The sequence below is a fragment of the Nicotiana tabacum genome, chromosome 4 (assembly GCF_000715075.1).
Source record: "Nicotiana tabacum cultivar K326 chromosome 4, ASM71507v2, whole genome shotgun sequence".
Taxonomy (NCBI): domain Eukaryota; kingdom Viridiplantae; phylum Streptophyta; class Magnoliopsida; order Solanales; family Solanaceae; genus Nicotiana; species Nicotiana tabacum.
This window is the reverse complement of record NC_134083.1, coordinates 18,599,916-18,613,565: the sequence shown is the minus strand read 5'-3', so window position 1 is coordinate 18,613,565 and position 13,650 is coordinate 18,599,916. Positions and strand designations below refer to the sequence as shown.

The following is a 13,650-nucleotide window of genomic DNA, read 5'->3' as shown; positions in this document are numbered from 1 at the left end:
ATATTCTTGATTTTCCATGTGAATTATTATTATATCCTTTGTTCTTGGGTCTCAGAAAAATACGTATTTGATAAAGCTTGTCCGAAAGGCATATTGATTTTATGATATTCGAGAAATCTTATTAACATATTTCTTATGCATTTCATGCATTTATACATGTACATTGACCCATGACCAGAAAGCGTTATATACGCATATATTATATGTATATGGAATATGGGAAAAGGTTAAGGCATTATATACCTACCACCACCTGATCAGCTGGTACACGTTGATGATTTGCCCATAGTGGCCGAGATGATATGATGGGATGCCCTCAGAGGCTTGATAATGTTATGTACACCTATACCTATGCATGATACGATATTTACACGCATGTGCAAGATATTATAAATGTTTCAGGATTCAAAAAGTATTTAGACTCACAGGTGAAATTCTTTACCCCCATGTTTCATCTATGTCTTTTATGTACTGATTTTCATGCTTTACATACTCAGTACATTATTCGTACTGACGTCCCTTTTTGCTTGGGGACGCTGCATTTCATGCCCGTAGGTGCAGGTAGACAGGCTGACAGTTCCCCTTCTTAGGATCCTTGATCAGCGAGAGTTGGTGTGCTCCATTTGATCCGGTGTTGCTTTGAGTTTTGGTACGATGTGTTTACATATATATATATAGGTACGACGGGGCCCAGTCCCATCCTTTATATATTTGCACACTCTAATAGAGGTCTGTAGATAGTCATGTATAGTTAGATAGTATGTGGCCTTGTCGGCTAGCCCTACCGTATTCCATATATATATATATATATATATATATATATATATATATATATATATATATATATATATATATATATATATATATGTCTTTTGGGCATGTTTTCTCATGTAGGTTGTTCATATGAATTAGTAGTTTATTTCCAGACTTTATGCATGACCTACACTTATTTCATGTTTATATCTTAGATGAATGCTTAGGGGTGTTCGATAGGTAGAACTTGGGCACTCGTCACGGCCCATCAGTTTGGGTCGTGACACAAGCAAAAACCAACAAACAAGAAAAGGGTTGAACATCAGCTTCACCAGGAACGAGTCCATCTCCATTACCCTTAGAACCTTCATCTTCAGGTGTGAAAAAGCTTTAACGTTTATGAATTTGTTCAATTGCTTCTCTGGCCTTAGCAATCTCAGCGTTAATGTCAGAACCTTCCTGGCTGGCTTCAGTTAAAGTCTCGAGGCGAGTGTTCAAAAGATCTAAGCTAACATCCAGTGATGACTTATCCTCGAGGGCTTCATAGTCCTTCTCCCACTGATCAATTTCAGCTCTCAACTCTTCTTTTTCTGCTTCCGAGGCTTCATAAGTTGTCTTCAAAGGAGCAAGAGAACTTTCCAAGAACTGAATTTTATCTGTAGAGGTGTGGAGATCTTCCTGAGCTTGGGTAAGCGTTTGAACCAATTCACCCGCGTAAACCTCTTTTTGATTGAGGAGCTCTTTCAAACCCCTTATCTCTTCGGCAGCCTTGGAAAGTTGTTCAGCAAAAAAGGATTCTAGTCTATCCTTATCCTTCTCAACTTGACCAGAAGAAGCTTTTAGAACCGCTAACTCAGCGGATACCATTCTCATTTGTTGTTCCAAAGCTTATTTCTCTTCTGCAAGAACGTCCTTTTCCAACTGAAGACCTTCAAATTGTTCTCTCAAGTTATCAACCTCAGTACGCAATTCAATTAGTTGCTGATCAGTCCAAGAGACCCTTTTCATAAGCTTCGTGCCTATCAAATCAATCTACAAAAAAGAGGGAGAGTTACGAATGAGGTAAAGGAAGGAAGGGAATGTAAGTAAATTTATACTTTAAGAGAAGAGTGAACAATGTCATTCATTAAGGTCAAGAAATTGTGACCCTCTAACTTCTTCTTCTCCACGGGTCCTAATAATGGCTTCAACCACACGTTAGCTTGTCTAGACTTCCTCAATAAATTTCCACCATCGAGGACTTCAATCACAACCTTTTTCATTTCCCTCATACTACTAGAAGGCTCATCTTCTATATGAGAAGCAACAACGGGAGCAACCACTGGAGTAACACCGGAAAAAGACACAGGGGGTTAACGGTAGATAAAACTGTAAGGGAAGCAAGTGGAAATTCTTCAGAAACAGGCCCGAGGCCTTCTTCACCCCCAAAGCCATGGGCGAATAACCTTTCAACAGGACGTGATGGGGGATTAGCTGTGTTATCAACGTCTTCATCGAAAATTTCTAAAGGGGCATTCTCTGGCTCATCAATGAGTCTGAAAGGAATTGAACTTGATGGGGAATCATAAGAGACAGGGGTTTCATCATCAGAAACCACGCGTCTCCTCACACGTGGTGTTCTCACCAAAGAACCTTCTTCTACATACTCTTCATCATCAGACCCACGGGCTTTGACAGTTATCCTATTGGAGGAAGAAGCACTCAAAATCCGCTCTTGAGCAAAACTTACAGAAAGCCTGATTGATGGAACAGATGCGGGGTTAATGCCACAAATAGCAAAACCTAATAAAAAAGAGGGGAATGACGAAAAATTTATGTATAAACATGTAAAGGAGGAGAGAGATTGCAAAGATAAAGAGTACTCGGAGTCTTCACTTTTCAACCAAATTTCTGTGAAAGAAATTTCCAAGATCTTTTGTCCATAGGAGTAGTAGTCAACATTTTTTCTACCCAAGCACGGAAGTCAGAAATTTCTTCAAAGACTTCCATGGTTGCTGAAAAAATGAATATGTGGTTACATGAAGGAATTCAAGGCAACAAAAAAAACTTACGTGCAAAGTTCTATTTTTCTGGAAAAGGCATATTTTCTTCATCCACTAACGCACTACTGGGGGCAACAATAAAGCGGGCGTACCAGCCACGGTCACGGTCATCCTCGGGGCTAACTAAAACCCTTTTACTTCTAGCCACGAGGGAAAAGACCCTTTCACGAAAAAACTTAGGAGAGTAAATATGAAGTAACTGACAGAAGGTAAAAGGAACGGAAACTAAATCCGACAAATAGCGAAGGCATGCCACAACCCTCCACACGATGGGACCAATTTGTCCAAGGCAAACATTAAAATAGCGACAAAACTCGACAATCACTGGATCAATGGGAGGCTAGAACCCTAAAGTGAAAGGGTAGGTATAAACGAAAGAAAAGCCAGTATGGTAAGAGGTGATTCTTTGATTGGCACCAGGAATTAAAACTGAAAAATCCGGTTTCCAACTACATTCTCGTCAAACTAAATAATGCTATAGAAGAAACTTGATTCTTCATGGTCTCACGATCTGACACAAAAGAAAACTCTTTAAGGAACAATCTCAGAAACCGTAGACTCACGCATAGGTTCATTCAGGTCCCTATTTTTAGAAGAAGATCTAAGGGTCAAAGGAGCTCTAGGTCTAGAAGAAGATGGCCCGGCGAAACTACTTTGAGAAGTAGAACCACGAGTAGATAACAAACCAAGATTGCGGAGTCTACCACCTCTCCTACTCCTAGTAGAGGCAGTAGAAGGAGCAAGCTCGTCGAAGATCACAACTTTGCGAGGGCCTAGTGTTGAAGAAGACATGTTTAACAAAGAAAATACAGAGAAAAAATACAAAAATACGAAGAAGGGTTAAGATGGTGGATATAGAGAAGAATGAAGAAGATTTTAAGAAATAAAAAAAGGATAAAGTATTTATAATGAGATACAACTGTCGTTAAAATTGGTCATTATGAAGTGTCATAATGGAACTGTCACTTCGTGACTGACACAGCCGCAGAAAAAACCCTAAAAAAGTGCTGAGAAACTGCAGAACTAATCATAAGAAGCCATGTGGCATGGGTATTAAATAAATGTGACATACATCGCATCGATTCTAAAGGAAGCATAATGATACTCGAGAAACTACGACAACGAATTCCCGCCATAAGAACTTACCACTTCCCGAATATTCAGTTGAGAATATTCAGAAAGTTGAGGGACTATCTATATTGGTGGAAAAGGCATGACACATGGACTATCAATAAGCTGGCGGGGCATGGTTGTGGAACATCGATGTAACGACAAGTGGCGTTCTTAATTAGACGAGTTAAAGAATGCGAAAAGGGAACGAGAGAAACACCCAAGGGGTTACATTGAGGAAAAAATCAGACCTGACCGCTGTGAAAGGAAAAACAGGAACGAAATGAATAAAGATTGTGAAGAAGGGAAGATACATAAACCTGTCATAAATAAGGAAGGGAAATCGGTACAGTTACAAGGAATCTTTAATCATAAATATTTTCATTATGATCGTACATGGTAACGGACAATCAAGGTAATTAATATCATTAGTGATCCCAAATTAAGTAAGGGAACCGTTATAATTGTATGCTCCTATATAAGGACTGAAATCTCATTTGTAATGGCAAGAAACAATTATTATTGAAATTTATACAGTTATTCTTTGCTTTACTCTCAAAGTTCTAAATCGTAATTTTGGGAGTGATTATCAGTTCATTTCGTATTTTCTTTGTCAATTATTTCCATTCCTTGATCTGTTCTTTCAAATTGTTGGGAAAGTGAAGTAAATCTTGGTTATCAGTAGCCCGATTTCTTCTAGATATTTTCTTTGACCGAGAAATCTATTTTTGGTTAAACAAGTTTAGCAATGGAAGAAACAAAATAGTTGCAAGAGATACAGAGCAAACTTTGACAAATTAACAAAATTTTAAGTTAAAATACAAAATTTGTTACTTGAAAGACTACTATGATACAGTTAGAAATAACAATAAGGGTCGTTTGCTTCATGGCATAAGGTTGATATCCTGGTATAGAAATTAGGACTAAATTTATTTCATGTTTTGTTATAGGAATTAACTAATCGTGGGATAAATTTTATATTAAAATGTTAGAATTAGTTAATCCATATAGAAGGTGGGAGAGTTATTAGCTAATCTTATGGGATATCCCAGCCTATGAAATATCTGGGATATTCCACTATTGTACCAAACGGCCCCTTAATGGTTATTACGAGTTATGAAATACTTTCATCTTTGTGGAAATAACACCATGTAGTCACTTTTAAGCATGCTATTTAAAATATATTCACAGTTTACAATATATTTAAAGATTAATCAATTTCGCTCAAACATCAGGACACGTCGTCCTAAAGTTTAAATCTCAAAGTTCAAACTTCTAGACATCGTGTCCTAAAATTCAAAAATTGTGTCCAGAAGTTCGAATCTTATATCCTGAATTTTAAATTAGTAGCTCAGAAATTCAGGACACTTATTCCTGAATTTCAAATTAACAGCTCAAAAATTCAGGACACTAAGTCTTGAATTTCCAAATTCAGGATACTTAGTCCTAAAGTTTGGATGAATTGACTAATCTTTAAATACATTATAAATTGTGAATATATTTTAAATAGCGAACTTAAAAGTGGCTATTGGTGTAATTCGTCCTTTCATCACTCACTTCAGTATTTATATCCTATGTGGTTGTGCAACTATGACTAACTAATGAGAATAAATGAAAACACTCATATAGAACTAGTTCCTCTGCACATTTGGAATTTCAAACTTGATAGTGTGGGTGCCATAGCTACTGTACAACACCAAGGACAAAGTCATCAAACTAATTTCAGAAAGATCTGCAAAGAAAATTTTATGTTTAAAAGGTAATAGTATATACAAGAAAGAACCTTTTACATCATGTGTAGATATTTATTTATTAAATCCGTCTCCAAAGGAAATGAAAGTTGAAATAATATCACTTTGTATGCTTGTAAATCTTGAAAAGGTGCTTTGCTACATTATAATTCTTGTCTCAATCTGATTAAGTCGTATTTTGCTTTCTTAAGAGGGAAAGCAACTTGTAGTGACTAGATCTTAAACAATAAACAAGAGAAGAGCTTCTATCTTTTTCAAAAGTTAGATTTAAAGGTTACTTCAAAAGGCTCTACCTTTAAAGCCTCAACTTTTGTCATTACGATTCTTTTACAAATATTTGAAACTAATACTATCGAGTATTCACATTTGGTGTGATTTTTAGAGTAAGGATTCGCAACTAGAATATAGTATGGTTAATGGACCATAATTCCCCTGAAAGGGGATTACTCAATGCCATTGGAATTTTGAGATAGATTTATCCTTCATCTTTCGAGTTTACTAGCTCTTATATTAACTACGGAATCACGATGAGCTCGACCGAAAAAGTATGCAGGGATTTTGAACGTGCAGTGTCTCATATGTAGGATCTCCTGGTCATCCTTACATGTTATAACACTTATCTTACTAATCTCTATTTCTAGAAGTACTTCTTTTTCTCTTTAATAACAAGGTAAGTTCAAAAACGGGCAAAATTATCCTATCCTTGCAAATCACACATAATATATAAACCGTATTAAACAAGTCCGATACGATAAATTTTCACTAAGAATATTGTTGGTAGAAAAAAACGATCCCAAGACTCACGTGAGAAATCACTCATTTAACCGACCCTTAAGAGTGATATAATAATTTCATTTTCTACTTACTAAATAGCCCCTATGGAGGAATCATTTTATAACTCTCCCTAGAATCAAGATGGTAGGCAGGCCATATTTCCCTGCAAACAAAATTAAACAAATCACAAAAGTCCAAAACCCTCGGCACTGTACTCCAACACCACGTTCACTTTTCCCTCAGATACTGCAAATTCTTCTTCCTTAGTCAAAAGCATTTCTGGCCTTTTGGGTCCCCCAACTCCCCACTATCTCAGTATTCCTCTAATTCCCCCTATGTTTTTTTAATCATTATCATCTCTCCAACTTCAACTCAAATCTACATCATTAAAATAGTACTACTACTTACAGAACTATACAACAAAAATTCAAGACTCTTTATTATTCTACTAGCAGTAAGTACTATTCCATTAGATCCATTAAAAACATTGTACTAATCCTCAAATGATTATCCAACTGTAAAGCAAGATCCACCACTCCCCCTTAAAAAAAAAAGAGTAAATACAAAATCATAGGGAACTTAACAAAAACCAGTTGAACCTAGCAAAGTCCTCAACTTTCTCCTTCATTTTCCTGAAACTTCTCTGCCCCAAGTGAGTTAGAACCTTACACTAGAGAATACAATGACTTCAAGACAGCCACTTCCTTCAAATCCAAGACATATGACAAGTACAATTTTCCTCGTTATTACAACCTTAGCTTCACTTATAATCCTCTTTGCTATTCTTTATTTTCTTTACTATCTTTGGTATTCTTTAGTACACCGTTCTCGTACTAATCCCTTTGATTCAAATACACCTCTTGTTAAGCTCCACAGGTTCAGTTACAAAGAGCTAAAATCAGCTACTGAAGGTTTTAGTGATTCTACTTCAATTGGAAAAGGTGGATCCGGAACTGTATTCAGAGGAATTCTTGAAGATGGGAAATTGGTAGCAGTTAAGTTACTGGATTCTGCTTCATTCCAAAGTGAAAGGGAGTTCCAAAATGAGCTTCAAATTCTTGGTGGGATAAAATCTCCTCTTATAGTTTCCCTTCTTGGTTATTGTGTAGAGAAAAGTAAAAGACTTGTTGTATATGAGTATATGCCTAATAGAAGTTTACAAGAATCCCTTTTTTCTGAGTCAAATTTGTGCATGAATTGGAGTAGAAGATTTGATGTCATTCTTGATGTTGCTAAAGCATTGGCATTTTTACATATTGATTGTGACCCACCAGTGATTCATGGGGATGTGAAGCCTAGCAATGTGCTGCTTGATTCAGAGTATAGAGCTAAGCTTTCTGATTTTGGGTTGTCAAGATTGAAACTTGAGGAAGAATTTGGTGTTGATTTGTTCAGTCAAGAATTGGGCAAGAGTCAAGAGCTGTGGAAAAGTCAAGATCTTTCTGGGAATTTAGGGGCATTAACTACAGGAACTGAGACTCCAACACCTATTGGGACACCTATGGAAAGTCAAGATGAGGTAGATTTTGCTATGGCTTTACAAGCTTCTTCTTCTTCTAAAGGTAGTAAAAGTTTCCAAAATATTAGAGCTTTTGGCTTGAATTCTGTGACCCATAATTTAAGTTTCTTTAATGAAAATGATGCCACATCTAGGAATGTTAAAGGAAAGGAAGTTTCAATTATTGAAAATGGTGTAGCTAGTTATGAAGAGGAGCTTAGCAGTTTTAACCATAGTAAAAAGTTGGACTTGTGTACTGCTTTAAGTGGAGATGATAAAGCAAGAAATGTCAAACAATGGGGTAAAGATTGGTGGTGGAGACAAGATGGTAGTGGTGAATTATGTAGCAAAGATTATGTAATGGAATGGATTGGAAGCCAAATTTGCCCATCAACTAATCCTGAATGGGACTTAGAAAAAAAGTGCTCTCCTCATAAAACCAGTTTGGATATTTCAGCACCTATGAGTAAATTTGAGGAAGTCCAAGAAACCACATTACATGAACAAGAGTTAGAGATTCCCAAGAAAGAGTCCGAGAAGGAGATAAAGGGGAAAGCGCATAACAAGAAGCCGAGGAAGATGAAAGAGTGGTGGAAAGAAGAGCACCTTGATGAACTAAGCAAGAAGAGTAAGAAGGCCAAGAGGTTAGAACATTACTGCAAAAAGCGGTTCAAGATTCCACATTTTGATATTGGTAAACGCTTTCGATTCAAGAGAAAGAGAAATTTCAGAATGCAGGACCAGAATGCAGATGATCCGGATGCAGAATTCAGTTTTAGGAAAGGTTGGAGGAGAAAGAATTCGCGCTCAGTTGGTAGTGATATGTGGAGTGGTGATCTATTCAGTCGAGAGTTGAGCAGCACGACGAGCATGAGAGGTACATTATGCTATGTTGCACCAGAATATGGAGGGTGTGGTTACTTAATGGAAAAAGCTGATATATACAGCTTTGGAGTTCTTATCCTTGTAATAGTCTCAGGTCGGAGGCCTTTACATGTTCTTAATTCACCAATGAAACTTGAGAAAGCAAATTTGTTAAGCTGGTGTAAGCAGTTAGCTAATGCTGGAAATGTGTTAGAACTTGTTGATGAGAGACTAAGAGATGACTACAACAAAGAGCAAGCAAGTCTTTGCATTAACTTAGCACTTGCTTGCTTACAGAAAATGCCCGAATTGCGGCCTGACATTAGTGACATTGTTAGGATTTTGAAAGGTGAGACGGAGTTACCATCTCTCCCTTTCGAATTCTCTCCCTCCCCGCCTTCGAGAAATTTCAGTAGATCAAGGAGACGACAGAAGAGTTGTGCAGAATAGGTTTCCTTTTTGAAAATTACTTGTTCATGTTGAGAAAAGTTCTCAAGTGTGTATGTTTAGAATCTGAATCAGTTGTTTTTTTATGTAAATAAGGTGATTTTTTTTAACTGACTTACTGTTGATTAATAACTGCATACTGCCAATACTAACAATGGCATATTTTTAGTCCTTCAAAAGAAATCCCCTATTTGTCCTTAGCAACATAATGGTAACATATAGACCGTCCTAACTTTTTTATCTATAGATGGTTTTCCTGATATTTCGTACTATCACACCCCTTAGGTTGCGACCCTTCCTCGGACCTTGCGTGAATGCGGGATGCTTTGTGCACTGGACCGCCTTTTTTCCAGCTGCGTTTTGATACTTGTAACATTTTAAAATTTCAATTTTCTCTAGAGAAAAACAAGACTCCTCATTATGTTCTATTTCTAAAGAAGAAAAGGAAAAGGTCTTTCAGTGGAGGAGAGGGAGTTGTATATGGAGGGAAAACAGGAGATATTGATAGTTTCTACTTTGACTTGGTTTAAAAACCAAAATGCTTCTCCCTTTATTATGAAGTTATAGTTTGGTCCACTTCATAAAAATCTGACCAATATAGGCAGTTTTTCACTTCATAAGAACTTCAAGTTGTATATGGAGGGAAAACAGAAAGGTAGAAGACATTATTAGCTTCTATTTTGACTTAATTTAAATATTTTCTCCCTTCTTCATAATGATAGTTTGGTCCACTTCATAAAAACCTCAGCTGTTTGGTAAACTATAATTCAGTTTTGCTTGGACCAGACAGGACCACTATTTTTTTTCCTATTCAGTGGGTGTTATCCGCTTTGGAGCTCAAACATATTTGCATTTCAAAAAGGCAATTTAATTTTCAAAATTCAAATATAAGACTTATGGTTAAGAATGAAGATACACTTACCACCCACCGTAGAAAAGGATGTCGCCTAAAGTTTATGAGTTCATCTAAACTCATAACTTTAATGAGTATAGATATATATGTATAAAAAATTATTAAAATTCTACCAAATATCATATTTGGACTCATAGTTTTAATAGTATAATGAGTTTGGTACAAGTTTGAACTTTGAACCTATTCAATTTAAATCCTGGATCCGTCTGTCTCACCACACCCTTAGTTAGTGATCAGACGGTCCACAATTCAAGTATTTCTCTCGGGCTACTGCGCAATAACTTCTAAAAGAATTCGATTACCTAACTTCTTAGAACTAAAAAATATATACAATAATTTTTCCTTTAAAAATTATTAGCAAGGAGTGTGAACTGGGGAAAGACTCAATTCGTAAAATGGTTAAACATAATCGCAATCCTTAGCGCATTATTAATTGCAAAAAATATTGTTGATTACTTAAATATTTTAGACCATCCGTAGGGCGATTACGCCTTACCAGAGCAATATTCGCTAGATAGTATATTTTTATTGTTGATAGTGAAATTTCAATGTTAGACTTTACGTGTGTTATCTTTTCATCTTCCAGAAGAGAATGTCAATGGCATTTAAATATATTGTGCACTGGCTTTAAATAAACAATTGTTAGATATTTTCAAACAAAAATCTGATTAATTAGTTAGTTAAAATCTTTTCAGCAGATTTGTTTTTGCGATATTGCTACGCACATTGGAGTTCCCTTGTATAATCCAAACTATGGAATTAGCAAAAAGTTGGTAGATTGTCTTTTCAAATATGGTAAAAGGATTCCTCGAGATTCTGTGATCCTTAGCAGGACTTTTGCGATTTACTAAATAATATATACTTTTTAAATTCCTTTCATCTCCAACATGTTTTGATAATTTGCCTAATTATAATACATTATCCTTTCCTGATATATTGTTTTCCTCTAATCTCATAATATAGGAGATTAGAGCAATGTTAGGCACCCAACAATTAAGTTATTCATGAGCTGGGACCCGCTTAACTTAGTTGGGTTAGAGAGAGTGTGGTAATCCCTCCGTTAATTTGCCACACAAATACTAAGATACGTGCAAGACCACAAATTTAAAAAAATAAAAAGTTTAAACTTAATTGTTTAAATATATTAATGTATTAGTGTTTGGGCACGCGCATTGCGTATTTATCCATATCAATGAATATAATTTTTTTAAAATATTATATCAATATTATCAAAAAGTAATTTTTGAGTGACAAAAAAATAAAGAAAAGTTCTTGATGACTTATGATATCCGGATATGTATTAGCTTGTTTCAAAAAGTCAAAACACCTTCAAGGTGGCAAGAAGGCTATAAAAAATATTTGCATGAACATAAAAAATAAAAAAAATAAAAAAAGTGTTTAGCCATGTAGGCTCTCTGATCTTTATAGCAGACGTCATTAAACTCACATTGCCACAAGCGCCTCCTCTAACTTGTTGCAATACCACTGAGTATCCAAAGTCATCACCATATCGAACTTATTAGATATGTCATCCATATTGGCAAATGATTTGTTAGGATCATAACGTGACCCAAGATTGCAAAGTTATCTTGCTATATTACCACTGACGAAAAGCTAGCCAATAAATTAGTACTACTATATTTTAGCATGCTTATAGAACAATATGTCTATCAAATATTATTAATAGTATTTTTATCTGGAATATAGTATGATTATTCTTTTTAATATAGTATGATTATTCTTTTTGGAACAAAATTATAGAAATAGAGTCGTATAAACCGGAATGGAGGGAATAATAGATTGGATTCGTAGGTAGGCTTAGTTTGTAATAGACTAGAGACGGACTAAACTTTGCACTGTAATTTAATTTTGATTTAGCACCCAAAATCGTAAACTATCTAATAGAAAAAATGGACCATTAAATCCTAACTAGAAACTAAGATATCCCCTTTGAATAGAATATTATACCTCTTTTCTTTTCCAATGGTTTTAATTAGGGGTGGGCGTAAAATCCGGAGAATCGAATTTCGAACCGAACCGAATTAATTTAGTATTTCGGTATCGATTTTTTCGATATTTCGGTATACTTCGGTACATATTGCGGTATTTCAGTATTTCAGTACGGTATTCGGTATTGAGTTTTTAATATTTTGGTATACCGAAATTTTTGAGTCCAAGTCCCCACCTCTATCTCTATTTCTATTTTTCAGCCCAATAAACCTAAGCCCAACACCCCAAGCCCCCTAATTCCCTAATCCCTTAACGCCTAGCGGCCTCTCTTAAGCTCAAAGACTTACGACAACAGGCATTTTCGGTTTTTTTCCCCTTTTGTATATCTTTTTCTAAGTTTGCCTTTGAGTCAAAGCAGCTCTTGATGAAATCAAAGCATAAGAGAAAATACATTTATGTGCACAAAGAGGTTGAATTCTTAGCAGGAGAGACGTTAGGCATAATCTTGGGAGATTTGAAAGACTTTGGTATGATACTGAAATCGTACCGAACCAAATAAGAAAATATTGAACTGTACCAAACTATGCACAATTGATATACCGAATACCGAAGTACCGAACGCCCACCCCTAGTTTTAACTGCTTCCCAAGTCATAACTAACTAATAGATTATATGTATCCCTGTTATGTTTTGATGATCTAACAAACTTAATGATAAGAACCTAATAAGGAACCTGTTACACATTCTCAAGTACTTAAAGAACAGCAAGTCTCAAGTCGGGGACGTAGTTCAACTCTTCAGAGTCAAAGGAACAACAGAGGAAACAAATGGCCATCAGTTCCCTTGGTGACAGTACAAGTCAACTCCTCACAGTTGTAAAGTTGTTTCCTGCACACGCAACAGTGCAAAAACAGTGCAGTAATCAACTTTATGGGGAATTCTCTTTACCTAACTTGCTTGCATCATTTAAGTGATGTCACAAATGAATTATTAACATCAAGCAAAGGCAAAACAAAACACTTGCACATTCAGAATCGATCAAGCATTCTCTCAAGTCTGTGTCAATCTTGCAAGTGATTCTCAGGGGCATCAAGAACAAACAACAACATAACGAAGGGCCGGTTTCCTGTATTGAGTCATTACATGTCCTTAGCTGTGTTGCACCTTTGTTAAAGTACTTTACTTGTAATTCTTACTTAGCTTAGTTAGAAGTATTGTATAGGAAAGTTTTGTAAAATTATAAGTCTTGTGTTTGTGTCTTGGCTAGAGTTAGTCGAGTTGTAAGTCTTTGTAATAGAGTTATTACAAAGTGGCTTGTAATAGAGTTGTTACAAGTTAGTGAGGGATTAAGAGGTTAATTCCTAGGTTACAATAGGTTGTAATCTAAAGTTTGCTCAGTAGTGAAGTTGAAATCCTACAAGGGTAGGTCGTGGTTTTTAATCCCGTGAGGTGGGAGTTTTTCACATAAAATTTCTTTGTGTTATTTACTTACTACCGATTTGCATGCGTTCTGTGGGAACTTATAGAAAATCTGGTTCTCTACATAGT

The 13,650-nt window shown here is 35.8% G+C and overlaps 1 protein-coding gene across 1 annotated transcript; it reads left to right on the top strand.

The window, feature by feature from the left end:
- The first annotated feature begins 6,831 nt into the window (after positions 1-6,831).
- On the top strand, positions 6,832-9,350 carry LOC107796660 (putative receptor-like protein kinase At1g80870). The gene has a single exon (XM_016619451.2). It carries the CDS (start codon positions 7,113-7,115, stop codon positions 9,240-9,242), a length of 2,130 nt encoding a protein of 709 aa, XP_016474937.1. The 5' UTR covers positions 6,832-7,112; the 3' UTR covers positions 9,243-9,350.
- The last annotated feature ends 4,300 nt before the right edge of the window (positions 9,351-13,650 follow it).